Source organism: Prinia subflava, chromosome 13 (genome assembly GCF_021018805.1).
Source record: "Prinia subflava isolate CZ2003 ecotype Zambia chromosome 13, Cam_Psub_1.2, whole genome shotgun sequence".
Lineage (NCBI taxonomy): Eukaryota > Metazoa > Chordata > Aves > Passeriformes > Cisticolidae > Prinia > Prinia subflava.
Genome location: NC_086259.1, coordinates 18,274,565 through 18,295,506, shown reverse-complemented (window position 1 = coordinate 18,295,506; position 20,942 = coordinate 18,274,565). Strand labels below are relative to the sequence as shown.

Sequence of the window (20,942 nt, the reverse complement as noted above, 5' to 3'; positions counted from 1 at the left end):
AGTTTTTGGAGAGGTTCCAGGCAATCTCATGTTCATCCCTAAAATAAACCTCAGACTGATGCAAGTGGACAAGATAGGGGTGAAGCAGAGTACAAAGGCAGCAGAGTGAAATGTGGAACTGTTTGTTGTTTGCATCCTTTCATGGCTGCTGATGAGAAATCTTAGCTGGAAATCATCCACAAAAGGAACTTGAGAGTCCAGCATGGTGGTTTGGGTGAACTGGAAGCAGTTGGATTTCTGAGCAGGCAACACTGATTCCTCTCTCTCCCAAAGCCGTGAGTCAGGCTGTGCACAGGGATCCAACACGAGCAGAGTGAGGGAAAATCCAGCAGGCTCCAACACGTGGCTGGCTCTCCTGTGGCTTCAGTCCCTTTCTTTGGCTCTAAAATCTCCTGGTTGAGGTTGGTTCCTCTGGGTGGATGAGGATGTGAGCAGCTCCTGCCATTACCGTGATGAGGCACAAGCCCTGGAAATGTTGAATCAGCCAAACGGGGCTGCAAACAATGCAGCAACATCCCTGACGTTATTGGAAAGATGTCCCACAGCCTCCCTCCTGTCCAGAACCCATAACTCACTGACCTGGAGCAGCCCTGTCCTGCTGACAGGCATTTCTTGGTGGCTGATTTCACCTCCTGGCACACCACAAAGGCTTTCCTGTCTGCTCCAGGCACAGTCAAGAACTGCAGTAGCTCTGTTATGTTCCCTTGAGCCTTTCTTGCTTTTCTGATGTATATATATTATGAAAAAATGGTCTCTCTTCATGAAAGGTCATTTTATTCCCTCCTGTCTTGTTACCAGCTACCACTAATCTATTCCCATGTCCCTGAAGTACTAATTCCAAGACCTGTCACAATGACAACGGTGTGGACCACTGTCCCAGCTGGTGTGAGGCAGAAGAGCGACTAAAGATCACCAGATCAGCCCCACCACTGCCATATCCTGTTCCCCAAAGTCCAGGCTTACTTGGAAATGTCCTTGTGGTGTTTGCTGTGCATCCCAGGCCTGGGTTTGGAATGGGAACAGCCTTTCCTGCCCTGCAAATCCTGCCATGAAACACGTTCAGACCCCAAAAGCTGGGGTGGCACAGAGGGATGAGGCTGCAGCAGAGGATGTGACTCCATCCCATCACCCTCTGACTCAATTGGCACTAATGAGGTTTAATGAGGGCAATTATGCTCAGGATAGAGGTGCAGCCGTGCCCGGAGGGCATCGTTTGTGCCAGACACTTCATCCATGCGTGACACTGCCCTGACATTGCTCCACACCAGCTCTCCACAGCTATTTCAGCAGATCCCTTGTAGGTTCCCTCACTGGAAGAGATTCTGCTCGGCATGAAGCACTCAGCATCATGAGCAATCAAGTCTTTGTAGTCACAGCTTGGATTTCACATGGCTCTAAAAACCAAAAAAAACAAAAACAAGAACAAAAACAAAACAAAAATAAAACCACACGCCCCAAACACGTTTTCTGGAAACATTTTGATTAGCAAAGGGCCTGAGGCAGAGCTCAGTAAAACCCAGGGGCAGTTTCAGTTCAGCGAGGTGCTGTGCATCATTCATCAGTGCATCACCATCAGAAAATCCCACCGTGCACTTCCCAGAGGAGGAACTACACAAGGATGTGGTTCCAGCCTTTGGGCTTCCTGTGACACATTTGCCTATTTCTTCAACTTCTGTGCAATATCCTTTAATGAATTGGGAGGGCTGCTCATGGCTTTAATTAGAAGATTGGTGAGCCAGGATTACCAGCCCTTGCCCACAGCAGGCACTGCCACACCTTTTTCTCAGTGCCAGAGGGGACAGCCAGAACCATGGTCTGATGCCATCTCCTGTCCTGCTGCTGGTGTGGGGGAGATCATTCACCTCCAAAGACACCCTCTCAAAGATGCCACCACTCCAGAAAAATCTGAATTTTCCTGCGTGGCTGGTTTGGAGCCTCTGATTTGTGCAGAATTGGGGCTCTTGTGCAAACTGGGAGCAGATCTGCAATGACCAGCTCAGGCCCTGGTTTATGAGATCCATGAGTGAGATCCTGACAGGGTTTTGTGAGCCTTTCTTTTCAAAGGTGTTCCTGCACCCTTTGCAATGCTCTCTTCCTGTCCAGTCAAAACAGATGTTGAAATCTACAGTAATTCTCAGTACACTCATTAAAAATGAGTCTGTGGTTAATTTTTGCTTCCTCTTCCAATAATTTTCTTCTCTCCCAGGATAAACCTCCCCCTCCACCGGCGTGAGGGGGTTCCCTGAGCTCAGTCTGTGCCCACACTGTCTGTGTGCTGTGCCCACTGTCCCCTGTGTGCCCACTGTGCTGCCACCACTGTCCCCTGTGCCCAGCCTGGCCTACCTGCCCCCCTCTGCCACCAGGGAAGGGAGGGGAAACATAAAGAGGAGTGGGCGTGCAAGTCCCAGGGGTCTCAGGTCTGTCTTTAATTAAAGGCAGAGATCACAGAAGATAATGAGAAGGTACAGGAGAGCTCAGCCTGAAGTGGGGCTTTGATGAGAAAGTCACATCTGCCAAAACCACTGTGCCCAGGGGGCTGGTGGGTCAGAGGTGTGGGTGGGGATGGGATTTCCCTCTGTTTGCAGCCCTGGGAATGGCTCCTTTGCTGGGAATGGCTCCTTTGCTCATCCACCAGAGCAGAGATGCTCCCAGGGATGGGATGCAGTTCATGAAAACACAGAATTTACTGCAGCCCTCAGCACAGGGCTGGTTAAACTGGGTCTACAAACAGAGAGCTGCAAGGGACCATCTACTGCCAATGACCAAGCACAAAACTGATGGTGTCCATCACCTTTCTCCTTTACAGTTCTGTCTGGAACTTCTTTGGGTTTTTTCAGCTGATACTACTTCTCAATTTCAACAAAAAAATTTTTCTCCTCTCTTCACCCAGATAGCATCTCAGTCTCCACATCAACCAGCTAATGCCAGTGAAACACCATGGGAAAATAAACAAAAACCCAACAACAAAATGAATTAAAGCTTTTCATTAATGCTTTTCAACTCCAACAAGCTTTTAAGAAGCCACACACTCAAACATGAAAAGAAATTACTGAAATAACTGCAATTTCACTTTTTAAAACTCAGCATATTTTTAAATTATTTTTTACTGTATTATGATCAACAAAGCCACTTTTTGCTTAGAACTGCCTGCTACAGAAGCGAGGATTGGCTTTCACTCCATTTTAATCCTTAATGAGACAAAAATGCTTTGGGGAGTTGGGTAGTTGCATAAATTTTACGTAACGTGGTTGGTTTGGGGTTGATTTTTTTTTCCTACAGGTCAGTCAATCAAAAAAACCCCCCTCATTTATCTGTAATTTGCAATAATGGAGTTAGACTCTCTGATTCCCTGGGAATGCTCCACTATTGACCCTTGGATGAGGAGCACTGCTCAGTGCCCTCCCTGCCTGGGTCCCTGCCAGGGAAATTGTTCCCCTCGTGGGACTGAGACTCCAACCAGCTTCACTGACCCAAGGCCTCGGAGCAGCTCCAAGCCTGAGTCCCAAATGGGAAAGGTTGGCACACAAAGAAAACAAAAAAAAAAAAAAATTAAAAAAAAATAGAGGAACACACAGCCAATTCTGTAATATTGCACATGAAAAAGGCCTGCCTCACAGATCCTGCTGATTCTGCTCCCAACATACGAATATTAATATTTAGTATCTGTGACTCACTGATATTTACTTTAGGAGGTATTTTTATAAAGTTTGAGTGTTTTCTCCACGTAGGAGCTGACGGAGGCTCTGGTTGTCAATGTCCAGGGAGCCCTCCCTGAACAAACTTTTCTGGTCACTGTTTAAACTGGTGCTGCTGGGCTCTTTTGGAGGCCCTGACCCTCCAGCACTGAGCACTGAGGCTGGCAGGGATGGCCCTGCTGGGACACAGCTAATTTTAAACCTGTGGCAAAGGGACAAAACCCCTGGATTTTACTGGCAGAACTGCCACAGCCGAACTCCATGTTCGGATTACGGGAAGAGGCTGCAAGGGAGAGTGCACCATCCCTTTTTTGGGTACTTGGCATCAGTTTTATCTGAAGTCATGGATTATATAAGAGGAGAGCAGAGACCTCACACAAGCCTCTCCTGCGTCAGTGCAGGACACCCGGGGAGGGGGGACCCTCCTCTCCAAGCCCCCCCGTGCCCACGGCCAAGGGGACAGGGCTTGACCACTTTTCCAGTAACTCCCCTTAAAAATGGATCACAAGAATTTTCTGGAACTGCATCCAGAGCTGTCCACAGCATCAGCTAGAGTTGGCTCCTAAAGTCCTTTTCTTGGTCTAGACACAAAACTTTGGAGCTCGTGAAAGCTTGGGTGTTTTCTTAATTTTGTGTCTCTCGTTAAAATGGTCGGCGTCCAAACAAATCCCCATTTAGTGCTTTGGACTCTCAGAGATTGTTTGCTGATAATGAAGCTCTTCCCAAGGAGAGCATTGTCCAGCACTGGCTACCCAGCTCCTGCATCTGTTTTGCAGTAAGAGTTTGAGACAGCCTGACTTCCCCGGTGTCTTTGGAGAGGCACACGCAGCCTGCTGAGCTGGCCAGCTGCCCTCAGACGCCTGAGATGCTTTCATGACTCTGCAGATGAGAAAATTTCCATGGCCTCCCTCTCCCCACCCAAAGCCTGTCCTCGGGTGGTGCTGCACGCCTGGCATTGGGAGGAGATGCCTTTTCTGCCTGTGCTGCTCAGTCTGGCACAGTGACACCCCAGGGGATGAATGCCCTAAATCAGCCCTTCCTCGCCAAGCCTGGCTCAGTGACACCCCATGGGATGCCCTAAATCAGCCCTTCCTCGCCAAGCCTGGCTCAGTGACACCCCAGGGGATGTCCTAAATCAGCCCTTCCTCACCAGGCCTGGCTCAGTGACACCCCAGGGAATGAATGCCCTAAATCAGCCCTTCCTCACCAGGCCTGGCTCAGTGACACCCCATGGGATGCCCTAAATCAGCCCTTCCTTGCCAGGTCAGGCTCAGTGACACCCCAGGGGATGCCCTAAATCACCCTTTGCCAGCATTTCAGAGCAGCATTTCTGAAGGGTTGTCCCCACTGTTTTATCTCAGACACAAGGGCCACGGGTCCATCTGCAGCTGTACCTCAATTAATGTCTGCCAAAAGGCAAAAAAAAAAACAAAAAAAAAAACCTCAAAACACCAACCAAAAAAACCTGAACAGCAAAGACTTTAAAGAAAAATTACTACATTTTATCATGACTGCCATGACACTACCCAGGCTTCTTCTGCCTTCAGATCATCTCTCTGTGTCACCCACAGGAAAAATGTCAGTCCCTGCCTGTGCACCATCCTGGTCCAAACAGAGGACAGCCATTCTCACATGATGGAATATTTCCTTTAACTTTGAAACTGATAGAAAAGAAAACACCTGGGAGGACCATCAAGACAATTTCTAGTCCATCCTCCACTCAAAGCAGGATCTCATTCCAGGAGTTGCCACCTAGAATAATCTTAAAAACCTGGAATAGTGGCTTGAAAAGACCACAGTGATAATCTGCTCCAGTCAGAGCCTGTACCAATGGTCTTGGTGTTTCCTACTACATTTTAAGCCCATCCCTTTCCAGTGGAGCCCCTTTGGGCATGAGGAACCCTTTCTCCCTTTACTGTACCTTTACACTCTTCAGCCATCCTCTTCCTCACTGTTTTCACCCTCAGAGGTCTCTCCTGCTTTCTCAGGAGTTGTTTTAGCTCTCAGGCCTCTCTCTCTTTCCTCCTGGACTTCCCTCAGGCAGCTGAATATTTTCCAGGCAGTAACAGCTCAAACCCAGGCATTGTCATATTGCACCAGAGACCTGCACAGAGGAGGCAAAGCTGAAAGGTTTCTCACCTGCCTTGCTGATCCTTTCACACCTGATAGGACTTTTATCTCCTTGGCCATAATGTGATTGCTTTTGACTCTTTATCTCAGTTGGGCTGAGCTGTTGCTCTCCATCCTTTATTATTCCTTGTACTCTTCCCTTCCAAGTGTCACCTGATTTTTCAGCCTGTTTCTTCCAGCAGAGGTACTGATGCAGTTTTGGAGCTCCCTGCATTGATAGAAACCATATTTTCATTAAAAGCACATCAAGTAAGATGGAATGAATACCCCGACTTCCTACAGTCAATCTCTGTTGGGTTTTACTCTCTTTTTTCAAACTTACAAAGCCTGCTCAGCTGGTGGGGAGGGAAATTAGGTTGATTTTGAGACTTGTTTCTGACAAGTTTGTCCTCTGGCCCCTGGGCTTAGCTCATAGGTTATATTTTCTCAGCTTCCACATGTGCAAAAGACAGATGTGCAAAAACAAGCCTTGAGGCAGCTACTGAAATAAAAACTTCAGATACCAATCAAGCACTCCTCGGGACAGTTGTATGTGTTGGCAGGTCCCCCCCTGGCCACAGCCACCCCCAGGAGCCCAAACCTCACAGAACCAGCCCCTGTGACACATCCCAAAGCTCCGAATTTATTTTGCTCCCTTCTGCCTCCAGCTCTCCCGTTCCACCTGCGCCCCCTGACTTTTCACCTGCTATAAATATCCTCGTGTTCCTTTGGACACTGGATCTCCCTCCTTGTGCCTGAGGGGCTCTGTGGACAGCCCTGCCCCGGGAGAGGAGCAGAGGGAGCTGCACAAGGCAGACCTTGTGTGTTGACTTAACTCCGTGACCCAATTTTAACCACTGTCAACACCATAGGAGGGTGGTTTCTGTTTACACTGAGGCTTCTTTACGCTGCTCTCTCCACACCCTAAAGTGGCATAAATGCCTCCTAAGTGCCTTAAAGGACGCTCTTAGTGTAAATGAGAGCCAACCCCATGGTTTGCAAAATGGCCTTGGAAATATCACATCCTATAAATGACTGTGGGTTTCTGGAAGGGCACCCACCCCAAGGTATGCCCGTGCTATACATAGGCTCTGATGAGCTCAGCACGGGCTGAGGAGCAGCCTTAAGCAGGCAAAACAACCAGCAACGAGATATTTGTGCCTGAAGCAGCAAGCAGAGAGAGCCGGGCTGCTTGTCAGTCCCCAAGGATTCCCAGAAATGTGGGAATGTCAGATCTGCCACCCTCACTCAGCTCCTCCTGCGTTTCTCTTTCCTTTCCCCTATGTTTCCTTCAGCCTTTCCAATCTTTACACCTTCTCAGCTAAAGCAGAATCTGAATCCCACCCCAGATGGGGAAAAAAGAATTTATTTTTCCCCTGCCCATGTGTTTCACCCTCAGCCTTCACTTACCTGCATTTCACACCCGTTGGGCAGGAGGAAGGCACAGCTTTGTTTTGTTGCTCTCATGCAGGATTTGTAAAAACACCAACAAACACAGGACAAAGCCCAGGGCTTGAGCAGGAGAAGACAAAATCAGACACAGTGTCAAAAGATGGGAAGGTAACCCAAAGGATGGGTTAGGTTCAGCCCTAAAATTTGAGGTTTTGCTCTCTAGGCCAACCAGGACCTAAATTTTACCACGAAATTCAGAGAATGGATTTAGTTGGAAGGGACTTTTAATATCATCCAGTTTCAAATCACACAGTGGGGCGTTTTGTAGCACCAACAAATAGGATATCAAAAAACTGTTGTCATTAATAGGATGCTCTAGGCAGCCTGACAATAACCATTACCCTGAATTCCCCTCTTTACTTACCTTTGAGCTCTGCTTGGGAAAATCTTCCCAATATTTCCAGCAAAGGAGGTACTTTTGCAGCAGTAAGAATGGGAGAATGAAAGCACACAGAAAATTCAAATGAGCAGTTTGGAATTGCAGAGCATGTAGGAGCCATGAAACTTCTCTTTGACAGAAAAGAATAATGATGTTAAATCGTCAATCCTAGGCTGGGGTGTACAGGGAAATACTGTTCAACCATAACTGCATCAGCCCAGCCCTGAAGTAAAGCAAACATCTCTGGATTTAACATTAATCCTCTTGTATAGGTAATGAAAAAATGCAAAATTCATGGCCTGGTCAATCAGGACTCCATCCCATGGTCCAGCCCACATTTTTGGTCAAAATCCATCTGGTGCTCATTGTCTGGAGGATGAGTTATGAACCTCCCAGTGTTGCTCCTTTAACCAAATGGGGTTGGATTACCAGGGGAAAAAAAAAACCTGATTTGATTTGTGGTGCTGTCAGCAAGGATGAGCCTGGAGAAAATTTCAAAGAGAATTACAAAATTACTTTTCCTTTCAAAAAAAGAGGGTGCAATTCACAGCAGCCTGCTCAGGTGGGGAGGAGTTCACCTCACTTGTATTTTGCAGCACTAAATCATTAAACACAATTTCCAACCCATTAATCCAACCAGCCCTTAGGTTGCAGGGATTCACAGACAGGCAGTGATTTTCCCTTACTCTCACTATATTTCACTAAGAATACCTCTTATTTTTGATGGGGTAAAGATTGGGTTTTAATGCCTGGGTGCTGGGTAGTTTATTTGTTTGTGGAACAGGCTTTGCACATCCCAATCTCATTTGGAGTCTCCAGGGGACACTCCAGTCCCCAGGATTAATCCCAAACAGCTCTTCTGAACACAAACCCAACTCTGGCTGAGCATTAAAGACAAAGGAAGCATTCATTCCGGGAAAGTTTTATTTCACAAATAATTCAGAAATCAAAAGAAAATGGAAGGGTAGGGAGGAAAAGATATTTTACAATTCCGTATTTAGAAAAAAAAAATCTAGTTTATAAACAACCACGGCCCCTTGGAAAACATGCAAAGGCAAACAAAAATTTACAAGTAACTTTTATACATAGGAAGTAAAATACACCATTTTTCATAGAAAAAAAAAAAGAAAAGCAACTCTATGAACTGGCCCTAAATATTTAGACTGCACAATTGACCAACTGGACCCTCCTCAACCAGCTGTTGGCTGAAAGTCTCAAAAAGAAGGAATGAGTGGAGCCAAGGCCCCACCAGCACAGGCTCTGGATTTCACCCTGGTTGTGTATCCTGGAGATTTGGCTGAGCCAGGTGTCCTGCAACGCCTCCAAATCCCAAATTATTGGAAAAGAACAACCAGGCAGCATCAGCTTTGGCTACACCCGGATGCTTCAGGTGCCTACAGATGTGCTGAGCTGGGGCTGAGGAGGAACAGCCTGGTGAGATACAGACGTGATGCATCTTTAAGCTGCACTGAAATATAGCAGGCTGAGAAACGTCATGGTATCAGGAATAAAATCTGTCAATATTTGGCTGAAAACTGGTACTGTCCCACGTGTTTATGAATAGCTAGCACACATGATTGCAAGTCATTGATAGGTCATGACTGCCTCGGGGGGCCTGATGGCCCCTAATTCTGGTGGAGGTATGTTTAAGTTAATAGCACCCAGGACCTCGAAAAATATTTGTGTAGTAAAGTCACAATTTCTCTTTTGTACAACAAATACAAAAATAAACAGATACAGACTTAAATTAACATCGGTTTCTAAAAATCCAAACCAGTTGGCTGAAGATAAAAATACGCAATTGTAACTTGAATTAAGCATTTTAGGATATTTCTGTTGGAATAATGACCCTTCCCCTGTCCCCTTTCCATCACCTAGGTACATCCCCAGCTGCTTGGATTTTTTATGTGCTCACAGTAATCCCCTGGGTTTTACTCCAAGAGCCCTCAAGTTCCCTTCCCATCGCATTCCATCCGTGATTTTCATGGATCCCACACTAGAGTCGAGGTGTTTTATGTGCTCTTGCAGTCCCCATGAACCTGACTGCATCCCTCACTCCCTCCAGTTCAATTCCCAGCCCGTGTGGCCCAGGGTGTCCCAGATTCCTGCTGCAGCGTTGGGTGGGCTTGGACCAGACCCTGCCCACCCCGAGGCTTCACAGCGGGCACAAACAGGGAGGCTTTTCCTCTCTGCCAACATCTCAAATGCTCCCATCCAGCAGCTTTTCTAGGACATGTTCCAGCTGTTTTTAACACCAATTTACCTACTAAGACAAAGAAATAGTTCAGTTTTCCTACCTAAAGTCAATACTGTACACCTTGGATGACAATACTACATAAAGATGACATGAAGAGTCACTTCTCTCTGTCCACCCCAAAATTAGCTTTTCTGTGCAGTATTTTTGGAGACAGTTCAAGGCAGCTCCAATTTCAGGTTTTACAAAAGGTTCCTTTCCAAATTCAGATTTTACGGAGAAATAAATCCCAGTGGTGGGACAAATGGAGTGATAAATGTCATTTAAATGTCATTTCCTTGCTGATTTCATGGTGTTTACAGAATTAAAGAAGCATTTAATCATACAAATGTTTTTGGCCGGTGCTTTGAAAGACCTTGATGAGATGGCTCTTGTATCTGTCTAGATTAAACCAAACATGTTCTGGGCATAAGAGCAGCTGTGAAACATCTGCCAAACAGAGGGAAACACTTTTCCCACTTGTTATCCAAAATTACAATTTGGTTTTTGAGCAGAAGGACTGTGCATTTACAAGAACTGAAGAACCACTGTTGATTTTTGACTTTGTCTTCTCGTGACTGAGAAGTCACTGGATGTGTGTGCATCAAAAACCCACCAGATTTGTGTTTAGACCAATCATAAAAATTCATTTCCAATATGCAGCAGAGAATATTCCTCTGCCTTAAAAAAGCAACTCATGCTGAGCCCTTCTCTTGGTTTTGAAATGCATTTGGGTGCACGTCAAGACAAAAATATCAAAATACAGAATAACATCATTATAGCACCTTAATGAGTTTTGCAAAACCCACCATCCTGGATATCAAATCCAGGTACAGCATCCCTGGATATCACAGGTATTTGCACTGAAGGTGGGGATCTCTTTTCTTCACAAATTGGACAGGAAAAATTCATCTACTCCAATTTAAGCTGCATCTTTAAAGTCTCAGAACTGCACACACCACAAGGAGCTTCACAAAGGGAAAGTGAACCCGCTTCCTACAGATGCAACCATTCCTAGCAGAAATAAGGTTAATTTTATCACTACTTAACTACTATAAAACAACCAGCACTGCTGTATAAACCAGTACACTGCATTTAACTGAAGTTACAGCGTGGAGTATAGGATGAGATGTGCCAGCACAGGAGCCCCGATTCTCTGACTGCTCAGAGGTTGCCAGACCTGCAAAATACCTGGGAGTGTTTGACCAGCAAACACCAAACCTGCTCTTTGGATTACTTGGTGGCCTCCTTTTCTGCAGTGAGGATCTCTGCCACCATTTTACACCCTGCTCCAGGCCCACAAAACCTCACTTTTGGCTGCCAAAGATCATCCCCAAACCCCATCATTCGAGGTACCCAGCAGCCTCACACAGCGGTGCTGCTGCACACCACCTCAGCGGGAAAACACCACTTTTCACCCTCTTTTGCACAGAAACCATCCAACATCCACAAAAGCACTCTGTCAAACCCATCCTCTCCTCAGACAATGCAATTTTTCAATGAGTTTCTCATTTCAAAGTGCCCAGCGCCTGGACAGCCGCTCACTCCCGAGTCTGCTCATCCTCACGCCCATCCCAGGAGAAGCTTCACACCCTAAAAACACCATCCAGGCCAGGCTGAGATCCCTGAATCGGCTGCACATGGAGCCACCGCCGTTCTGTGTAGCAACACCTCTGGTAAAATGAAACTTAGAACAGTTTATGGTCGCTGAATGCCCCTAGAGAAACAAAAAAACACGAGACAAAGAGATACAACGCTGCACGGGTGCGATGAGATGCCAACAGCTGAGTCAGAACCTGGGGTCTTTTCTTGGGGGGGTTTTCTTTTTTCCCCCTTTTTCTTTTGGAATTCCCTGAAGGAGGTCGGCAAGGAGGGTACGGGCAGAGCTGATGGCGCTCAGAGGAGCTTTGGTGTCTCTGGAGATCAGCAGAGAGCTCTCCCAAAGAAACCTGCACCTTCCCTGGGGGTTACTGCTTCACGGCAAAGATTCGGAAAGCGTTCCCGTCTGCAGGGTTCTTCAGGCTGCAGACAGAGGAGAGAGGAAAAGAAAACAAACATGGAATGAGCCAGATGAAGACACTGCAGAACCCAACCGGGCAACTCTGAATTTCTCCTATCTCTTTCGTACCAGGAGCAGGAGAAAGATGAAGGATGAAAAAGAAGCGGCACAAATCCGTGGTTTCACCTTTGCTTTGTGTTTTCAATCCAAATCTTTAGTGGTAATGCCAACAAAAGGAGCTGGAAGACAACAGACTCTCCTACAACCCTAGCTTTTATCCAAGGAACACTGTGCTCCCTTGTGCAGAGATTCAGGCATAAAGAGGAATATGTTTTTTCCTAAAAAAACAGTTGTCAAGTAAGCTGGCAGGTTCCCAGGGCCTGTCTGACTTGGCTCATAGTGCTGGCAGTGGGAAAGGCCAGCTCAGCTCACGTTAAATGACAATAAATATGGATATTCATTTTCAACCTGCACAGGTGTCCCCGGATGCTCTGACTCCGAGCTGCTTGGGGAAAGGGGTCCTACTGCACTGAAAAAACCCAGGAGAAATACAGAATTCCATATTCCCACAAAATAAACATTGCAACAAGGGTGAGGACCCTCAAGGAAATCTTTTCTCATTCCTGTTTGGGTGTGTATCTTTACCCAAGGTTATTTCCAGTGTCCCAAAGGGTAGGGGTTAACCTGAATCTTGGGAAAGTTATTTCACTGTCTGGTGGATCTCACAGCATGAAGCTGCTCCTTATTGCTGAGTGTAAATAACACTTTCCAAATCTTCACCCCTGCTGGGAGGAGCTCTCTGGTTTCCCTCACCTCTCAGATCAGCACTGACTGCTCACATTGCACATCCCTGGGATTGGTGGGATTTATTCTTAGCTGAGGCACAGTTTGCCATCCCAATAAAAAGTTATCTTTTAGTATAAAAGATAAGTGAAAGCAAGACTGAGATAGAAAATATTCAAAGAAACAAGAGGTTTTTCACCTAAATCCAATTTATCAAACTGGAAAATTCTGACCCTCGTAATCTATATCAAACCCCCCATATTTAACAGCCATAGCTTTCCTGTCTTAGTCTGTTTAATTTCCTGAGATGCTCTAAAGTATTCAGGAATATCAATTGTTAGAATAAAACCAGTAAATTTAATAGAATTTCTTATGGTCTTTCTAAAATAAGAACTGCACAGAGCAGACAGAGTCAGCAGTGACCAAAACCCCACAACTGTGAGAAATTCTATACCTGCAAAGATAGCCCTGAGAAATCAGTGCCACCACACCAATATCTGAAAAAATACATAAGAGTGAAAGTGAAGTCTCCAATTAGAAAGGATTGGATGAACTGTGACTGTTTGTTGTGATCATCAGGACGTGCAGGATTTTGGGAGCACAGGTTTGCAATTGGTCACTGAAACCAGCACAGTTGGCCCAAGAGAAACTATAAAAAAAAACCTTACAAGGATGGCTAATTCATCTTCAAAAAGTGTTTGATCATGTCTCAAGAGGTTAATTTACTCATGCTTCCTTCAAAGAGAATAAAGGACATGAATCAAAAAATAGAAGTGAATCCCACACCCCAGAAGTGAATGGAAATCCACATTATAAAACCCAGATCATGACCCAGGCTGAGAACTGAAAATACCTGTTCTTATCTCCTGAAGTGTTAAACATACAGCAAAATGGATTAATCTGGACTGGTGCTGTAACAAAATCTAACCAGGCTGAGCAGCATCTCCCTCCTTTCACAGCCTGAGCTGGCTGGGGGAAGGTGAGAGCAGGACACCACGCTCCAGTTGTTTGGGTGCCACAACTGACAGTGACACTGGGAGGTCACGTCCTTCCAAGCCACCAGCCTGTCCTGATATCTGCTGGCATTCACAGGCAGCGGAACCCGCTGTGGGAAGGAAGAGGGAAGGACAAAGGAAAGAATCCCCACCTCTCTGACTGCACGCCGTTCTTTAGGGAGCCAATGTAGGTTTTCTTCTTCTCTACAGGCATCACGTCCACAAAGCCGCCCCTTTCATCTGAAATGACCCCTGCGTGCACTGCAGCCTTGCAGATACTGGAGCTCTGAAAAACAATTAATTGCTTTGATTTATTCACTGTCTATATTTTACATATGAAGTCTCATCAATTCCATAAACGCCCAGAAAAACAGGGAATAGGAAAGGAAACAGTTGTGAAACTATTTTGTGCCTCTTTTGGACAAACTGGGGGCTAGATCTTGCAGGTATGTCATAATCCCTGGGTGAAAGAAGATCCACCATCTCTGCAGAGGAGAAGCAGATTTTCCATCATTCTGAGGTGGAGCTGCACCTGTGAGATCATTCTAGACTCATGGAATGGTTTGGGTTGGAAAGGACCTTAAAGATCTTCCAGTTCCACCCCCGCCATGGCAAGGACACTTTCCACTGTCCCAGGCTGCTCCCAGCCCTGTCCAGCCTGGCCTTGGGCACTGCCAGGGATCCAGGGGCAGCCACAGCTTCTCTGGGCACCTGTGCCAGGGCCTGCCCACCCTCCCAGGGAACAATTCCTACCCAATGTCCAGTCTAAATCCACAATTCTTCATCTTATCCAGGGCCAAGACTGAGTTGAGGACAACTTCCCAGCCAGCACCTCCTGGCACTGCACCAGAGACACCCCTGAGGTGAAACTCTGTGCTACTGCCCTCAGCAAAGGTTATTCACACAGCTGCTTGAAATGGAAATGCTTCTCCTGAATTAAGGTAAATGACCACTAATTATCCGGGACAGTTCACATCCTTCTTTCTAGGAAAGACAGAAGGGCTGCCCCCATGACTGGTGTCGTTTTTGAATGGGCATTACCCCATAAAAAACCACCAAATGTGGAGGGAGCTCACACTTCTGCAAAGACTGAAGTTTCTCTATTCTCCAGAAGTGCAGAGTCAGAGGAGCTGAAGGAACACAAACCAGTAACAACTGATGACTAAGCCCCCAAAGCATCCAGGAAAAGGAACCACAAGCAGGGAAGGCTGAGGGATAGCACAAACTTGGCCATCAGCTCTCTGCAGGGTTTGCTTACAGCAGGCTGGAAGAACAGAAAGGAACAACCAGCTTTGCACAGAGAACTGCAGCAGGTGAAAACCCCAAGCCCAGAAATGTCCTGATTGCTAAAAATCCAAGTACCACAAAACCAGAGCCAAGTGCAACTGTTCCCTCTGTACCCGTACAACACGACCCGTGCTGCCTCCCTCTCACAGCCATATATGGCAGCTTTGCCTTGTCCCCTATATATTTTTCACTTTGGATGGCCTATCTCTTGGCAGTCCTCAGAGTTTTGAGTGCCAGTTTGGTATTTTGCTTCTATATATGGTCAAGGGAGCAAGGGAATGCTGCGTTTGGAAGATACGCAGTGAATTCGCCCTAATATGTGGTGGGAAATCTATAAATCTAAAACTGGCTCATAAAATTAAACTCTCCTGGATCAATTTGCAACGCTCTCCACTGGGAGACATCCTGAACGATGTTCTTTTCAAAGCATTCCTGTTGTTTTTTTTTCCAGGACTTGCTGTTCTGCCGCTCGCTCAAAGCTTTGACCAACACACACACCCCAAACCTCCCCTTATCACTCTGTTGGATTACAGCCCTCTCATGTCCCAGGCCGGGCTGTGCTTTGTTGAACTGATTGCAGAGCTTTTGGAAGATGAGATATTACAAGAAAAAGGCCTTCCCTTCCAGGTTCAGGAGTACAGCAGTATGGAAAATACAAGAGTTTTCCACAGTAAAGCCCCTCGGGATGCTCTGAGACCAATTCCTGATGAAATGAGCCCCAGGGCACCCACATAAAATGACAACACACTTTATAGTGGTCATTAACAATATTCTCTGACTGTGAGCTTAATCACCCAGAATTTCCTCACTAGTGTGGTTGGTTTAATCACTAATTTCGCATCTCCTGAGAGCTGACTCCCAACTCTGTTTCCTCTGGTGACAAACCCCTGCCTCTGTGCAGGCCATCCATCCATCCATCCATCCATCCCTCCCTCCATCCATCCCTCCATCCTCCAAGCAATCACTGCACAACTGTGGATAAAACCTTATCTCAAAATTGGAAAAGCTGTTCCTGGCTCCACAGGGCTCCTGGGCAGGGACAGGGGTGGGTTTCCCCTGCAGGATTATGTCACACCAGGAGCCAGGCAGAGTGACAAATGACAGAATCTCACAGAACTCAAAAGCTCTTTTACAACCTTCATCAAGGTCCCTGGTTGTTCTCACAGCTCCAACATCAAGGCAGGTTGGACAGGGCTTGGAGCAATCTGGAAAATGTCCCTGCCCATGGCAGGGGGTGAAACTGGATGAGCTTGGAAGTCCCTTCCAACCCAAACCATCCCATGGTTCTATGATCATCCCAGAACCAGGACTGTCCACTTTTACCATTGCATACTTCCTGCATTTTATTTATTTAATATTATTCATTAAATGATAATAAATAATTAATAGTCATTCCAAAATTCAGGTCTCCTCTACATCCCTGTTCCATGGTCTCCTCATGAACAATTCCCTGAACTGCTTTTTAAATCAAAATGCAGACTGGAAATGGGGCTAAATGCTTAATTTTCTTTTAGATAGCTTGTTGAAGAAGACTCAGTTTGAGCCCAGGTACCTGCAGGGCCATAAAGATGCCACACTAGAGATGAAGTTGGCTTTCCAAAGCCCTCCCAGGTAATCAACATTTGTCTTATCCAGCTATCATTATCCCTCATCAGTGGGCTTGGGTTAAACCCCAACATCCTGCACAGGCCTTTCTCCCTGGGAAAAGCCTTTCCCCAATTTCTCCTTGTTTGGTGTGGTTTTTTCTGTTCTTGACTTCCCACTCTGAGCATTCCCAGCACCCCCACCTCTCCCTTTGCAGCACCAGGGTCACCTCAAACTCTTTGTCCCACCTGGTTTCACCTGCTTTGCCACCAACCTCGGGGCTTTCCTGGCACCTCCACATCACCCTGCCAGCACACTAGTCCAAAAAAGGTTAACCAAACCCTCCAGGAAGTGGCCAGATACTTTTTTGTTATTATTATTGCTTTTTCTTTTTGTCCCAAGCCACCACCCATACCCCTGTTTATGAAACAAAGCCCAGGAGGGCTGGTAGGAAATGGGTTCATTAAAGGACACTAATCCCTTTGCGTCAGTGCAATGCCAGCCTGGGATGCTGCTCCTCACCTAATTCCTTTGTAATCACAGGCCCTGTTCGGGGCTGATCTGAGGGAGGTTTGTCCTCTGTAAAAACCAGAAAACTATTTCCCATTTCCTGCAGGTGGGAGCGTGCAGGTACTGCAGGGAGGCAGCTGCTCCGTGGATTTGCCTGTGAGCTAGTCCAGGATAACCTCTTCGTGCAGCTCCACCTTCAAAAAAAACCTGGTCTTGAGCAAAATTAAAAATAGTGTGGCTTTTTATTTTAAATTGCTTCTCCAAATTACTGTATGATTCCTGCAGGATGGATTTCCTCAGCAGTCTGCAAAGCTCCAGGATGACCCAAAGCTGGGGGTCCACAATCTGCTGTTTCCCCCAGGCTTTCAAAGCCACGGCCCTGCAGGCTGCAGGGCAGCCAGGGAGCTGGCATTCCTCAACACAGTCCCCAATGGAAAAAAGAAAATGAGGAAAAAAACCCAAAATAACCAGGAACCCGCAAATGGAAAAACATTGAGACCCAGTTTTTAGAGGCCTAATATTAAGAGATTTCAGGAAAATGACTCTGCCTAGTTTTAGCATCAAGTCTCTGCTCATCTCCATGAGCAGAGCTCAGAAAAACAAACCCATAAAACCAGCTCACACACTTTCTTTCCACTGCTCTGAGCTCTGTCCTGGCTGCTCAGAAACTGCTCATCTCCCAGAAAGAGGAGGAGAAGGGGGAGAGGTCTTTTTCTGTCAACTCTGTAGTGCAATTGAATGGAATAAAAGCCCTTTGGCGCTCATCCCATAAATCCCAAAAAGCTTTACAAAGGTAAACAAGTGCAACCCTGATTTCACAGCTGCACCCCAAAGGCTTGGGGAGGTTAAGGGATGTGACCAAACCTCTAGGAAGGAGTCAGTGCTGGGGAGCAGAAGGGCTCAGCAAACCCAGTGGCCACCACTCAAGGAGTGACACATCCAAGTCCTTCAGAACAAATCAGTGCTGGAGAGCAGAAGGGCTCCCCAAGGCTGCTGACCCCATCTTTCACCCCCATTTTCCCATCCCCAGGTGGAATAACCACAGGAGAATGTGAATTTCTCCCCTGAAGCCCGGTGTGAGCCCAGCTGTGGGGCAGGGAGAGGTCTGTACTCACATCGGCGTAAACGTTGGTGCCGAACACCGGCGCCCAGTACGACGGCTCGTCCTTGCAGTGGGCTGGGCAGTAAATCCTAGAAAACAAAGGATTCAGATTTATTCTGCACAGCATCGCTGGACAGGAAGGCGAGCTGCATTCCTGGGAGATTTCAAGTGCCTGCATCTGGTCTGCAGGTGGCAACAGTGAATTTGATTGCTCGCTCCCCTCAGATGACATTTGGTTGTTGCTGCAGACTCCAAATAGAGGGATTTGGACCACTAGAAGAGGAATTGGGTCTTTTACGACCCTCTCAAGGGGGAGTACCTGTATTTTTGCTCAGTTCTGTGCACATAAATCTCTGCATGTGTTTGTGCCCCCCTGCCCTGTCACATAATCCTGCACAGTTCCCAGAACAAACTTTGTCCATGTTTTAAGGGGGAAAGAAAAACCACATCCAAACCCCAGCAAATGCAGAAGCAAAAAGACAGAGAGTGTGCAGTTGCACACTCACACACGAGAGTGTGCTGGGACAGGATTGTACAGCCTGGCTGAGACGTTGCTTGAAGCCACCCAAAAACACAAAGTGAAATTTCTGCAGCGATGCCAAGAAAATCATGGCAACAGGAGGAAACACTCCATTCCCAATCCCCTCCTCCAGTTCAGCCAGTCTGATCAGCTCTGCTCCCACCAGCCCTCAGATTCAGGGTCCTCAGCACCTCTGTTAAGCTGCCCCTCCTTCAGACAGAGGGTTTAAACCAAACAGATCTGCGTTACCTTGGGCAGTGGCTCGCTGGCTTTTTGAAGTGGCACAGTTCAGCTACAGTGGTGTAACAATCCAGAGTCTGTGCTGCCAAGATAAACGTGGAAAGGCAAATTATCAGACCCAAAAGCTCAGGCTGCTGCAGAAAACACAAGTCAGAGCCACACAGTGGATTTGGTGAGACCCTTGTCCCACTGGGAGCACCAGGAGGAAAGGATCCTCCAGCAGCAGGAGCCCAGGATGGGGCTGACCAGTCCCCAGCAGGAATCCTGCAACGTGTGGCCTTAAAAAGGTCACAGCTTCCAAAAGAGACAAACAGCTGACCCACAACGCGTGGGTGAGTTTGTTCCAGCTCCAGATGTGGAGCCCAAACATCCTGACACCTACAGCTCTCCCCTGGAAGGGGCTAAGATGGATCTAATCAAAAGGATCATTCTGTGTTGGAGGAAGTCTCAAAGATATTCAGAAAGTGGGAATTGTTTAAAAAGTAGAGCAGTGTTTACTTATATGGCCATCAGAAATATGATTTACTGTTAAACACTAATTTCACATGTATTGTGATTTTCATTACATTACTGCACTAGGACATTAGCCATTTTTTCAGTTTTTTTAAGTGCTGACACTTGACTGAAGCTTTTAAAGAGGGATGGTTTAACTTCCACCCTTTTACTATCAGCAGCTGGAGTCTGGACCCCACCATGACCCATCCGCAGGAGATGCTGCTGGAATTGGCTCTTTATCACCTATTTCTCCACCTTCCTCTCAGATACCCTCAGGAAAATGAGGTGGGTGGTGGTGGAACTGCCCCAGGTGGGTGGACAGTCACTCTAAGGTTTAGACCACCCTAGACCACCGTTCCAGTTTGGTTTGGTTGTGGCACAGAACCATTTGACACAACCACTAAAAATGAAAAGGAGCCCTCAAAGGAATGGAGTTTTCAAGCACCCCATAAAACTCCAGCAACAATATTTTCTCCCCTCAACTTTGAAAACTTACTTGTGACTTTGGAAACCATGAACGCATTTGAAGGTTTACTTTTCCTGTAAAACAAGCAAACAAACAAAAATTTAAAAAATAAGAGTAGAATTACTTGGATCACTGTGTCTACGTGAGAGCAGCAAAGATAACAGAACATCTGCTTGTATTTAAAGCAAACACCAGCAGTTCTGGGTGCAGGCAGTACCTGAATGACTCCACACCGTTCCTGGTGGACTTCACAAAAGCAGGTGTCCTCCCTTTCCTCGTGATATCCACCAGCCCTCCCTTGTTGTCCAGGATTCCATAATGGATGGCAGCACGGCATATGCTGGAGGACTGCCAAGAGAGAAATAAATGGGGTGTGAAATCAATCAAAAATAAATCTCATTCGCTGGGAGCAACGCTGCCCCACTGCTACGTGAAAAACGGAGAAGAAATGAAACCACCACCAAAGCACCAAGTGGAAAACAAGCTGAGTACACTCCTTTGGAATCTGGTTGTTAAATCTTCCTCTCCCAACACGGCCTGATCCTTTTATTACTATTATTTTAAGCACTGCCCGGTTGAATGGCAAGCTTTTTTTTTTTTTTTTAATAACAAAACCATACATTTAAATACAATTTAGAGGAAAAGCAGCGTTGGAAGTGAGCGAGCAGTCTGAAATATTTCCAGTTCTCGACAAAATATTCAACCCCAAAATATTTCTGCTGACGCCACTTGGAGGGGTTGGGTGTCTGCAGTCACAGAAGTTGCTGGGCTAAGACACATCAGGGGTGATGCAGTCACGCACCAACAGTTGGAATAGGGAAAAAACCTGATTTTATCCAAAAAAACCCTTTTATCTTCCAACTCCCTTCACCCCAAAAGTAGTTTTGGTGGGAAAAGGGTTCCATGTTCTATTTATAAATTATCTTACTAATTTAAGATTGAGCAAATCAGCCCAAAACATTATTTAGCTACAAAATTTAACAGTGTTTTTTATATAAAGTTTCTGTCCAGATGACAGCTGCCCACATGAACAAGGAGACCTTTGTAGGAGCTGCCTATTGATCCTCACCCCTCACTTTCCACGGGTGTCCAC

The 20,942-nt window shown here is 46.4% G+C and overlaps 1 protein-coding gene across 2 annotated transcripts in view; it reads right to left on the bottom strand.

Annotated features, from left to right (window-relative positions):
* Window positions 1-8,541: 8,541 nt before the first annotated feature.
* CRISPLD2 (cysteine rich secretory protein LCCL domain containing 2) overlaps window positions 8,542-20,942 on the bottom strand; it is a 29,909-nt gene continuing 17,508 nt past the window's right edge. For both annotated transcript variants that reach the window (XM_063410438.1, XM_063410440.1), the window contains exons 10-15: window positions 20,067-20,197; window positions 19,880-19,923; window positions 18,898-18,970; window positions 18,142-18,217; window positions 13,798-13,931; window positions 8,542-11,890 (exon numbers count right to left, since the gene is read on the bottom strand). In XM_063410438.1, the coding sequence (XP_063266508.1) occupies window positions 11,836-11,890; window positions 13,798-13,931; window positions 18,142-18,217; window positions 18,898-18,970; window positions 19,880-19,923; window positions 20,067-20,197 (513 nt within the window). In that variant the 3' untranslated portion in view covers window positions 8,542-11,835. The remainder of the gene's footprint in view (window positions 11,891-13,797; window positions 13,932-18,141; window positions 18,218-18,897; window positions 18,971-19,879; window positions 19,924-20,066; window positions 20,198-20,942) is intronic.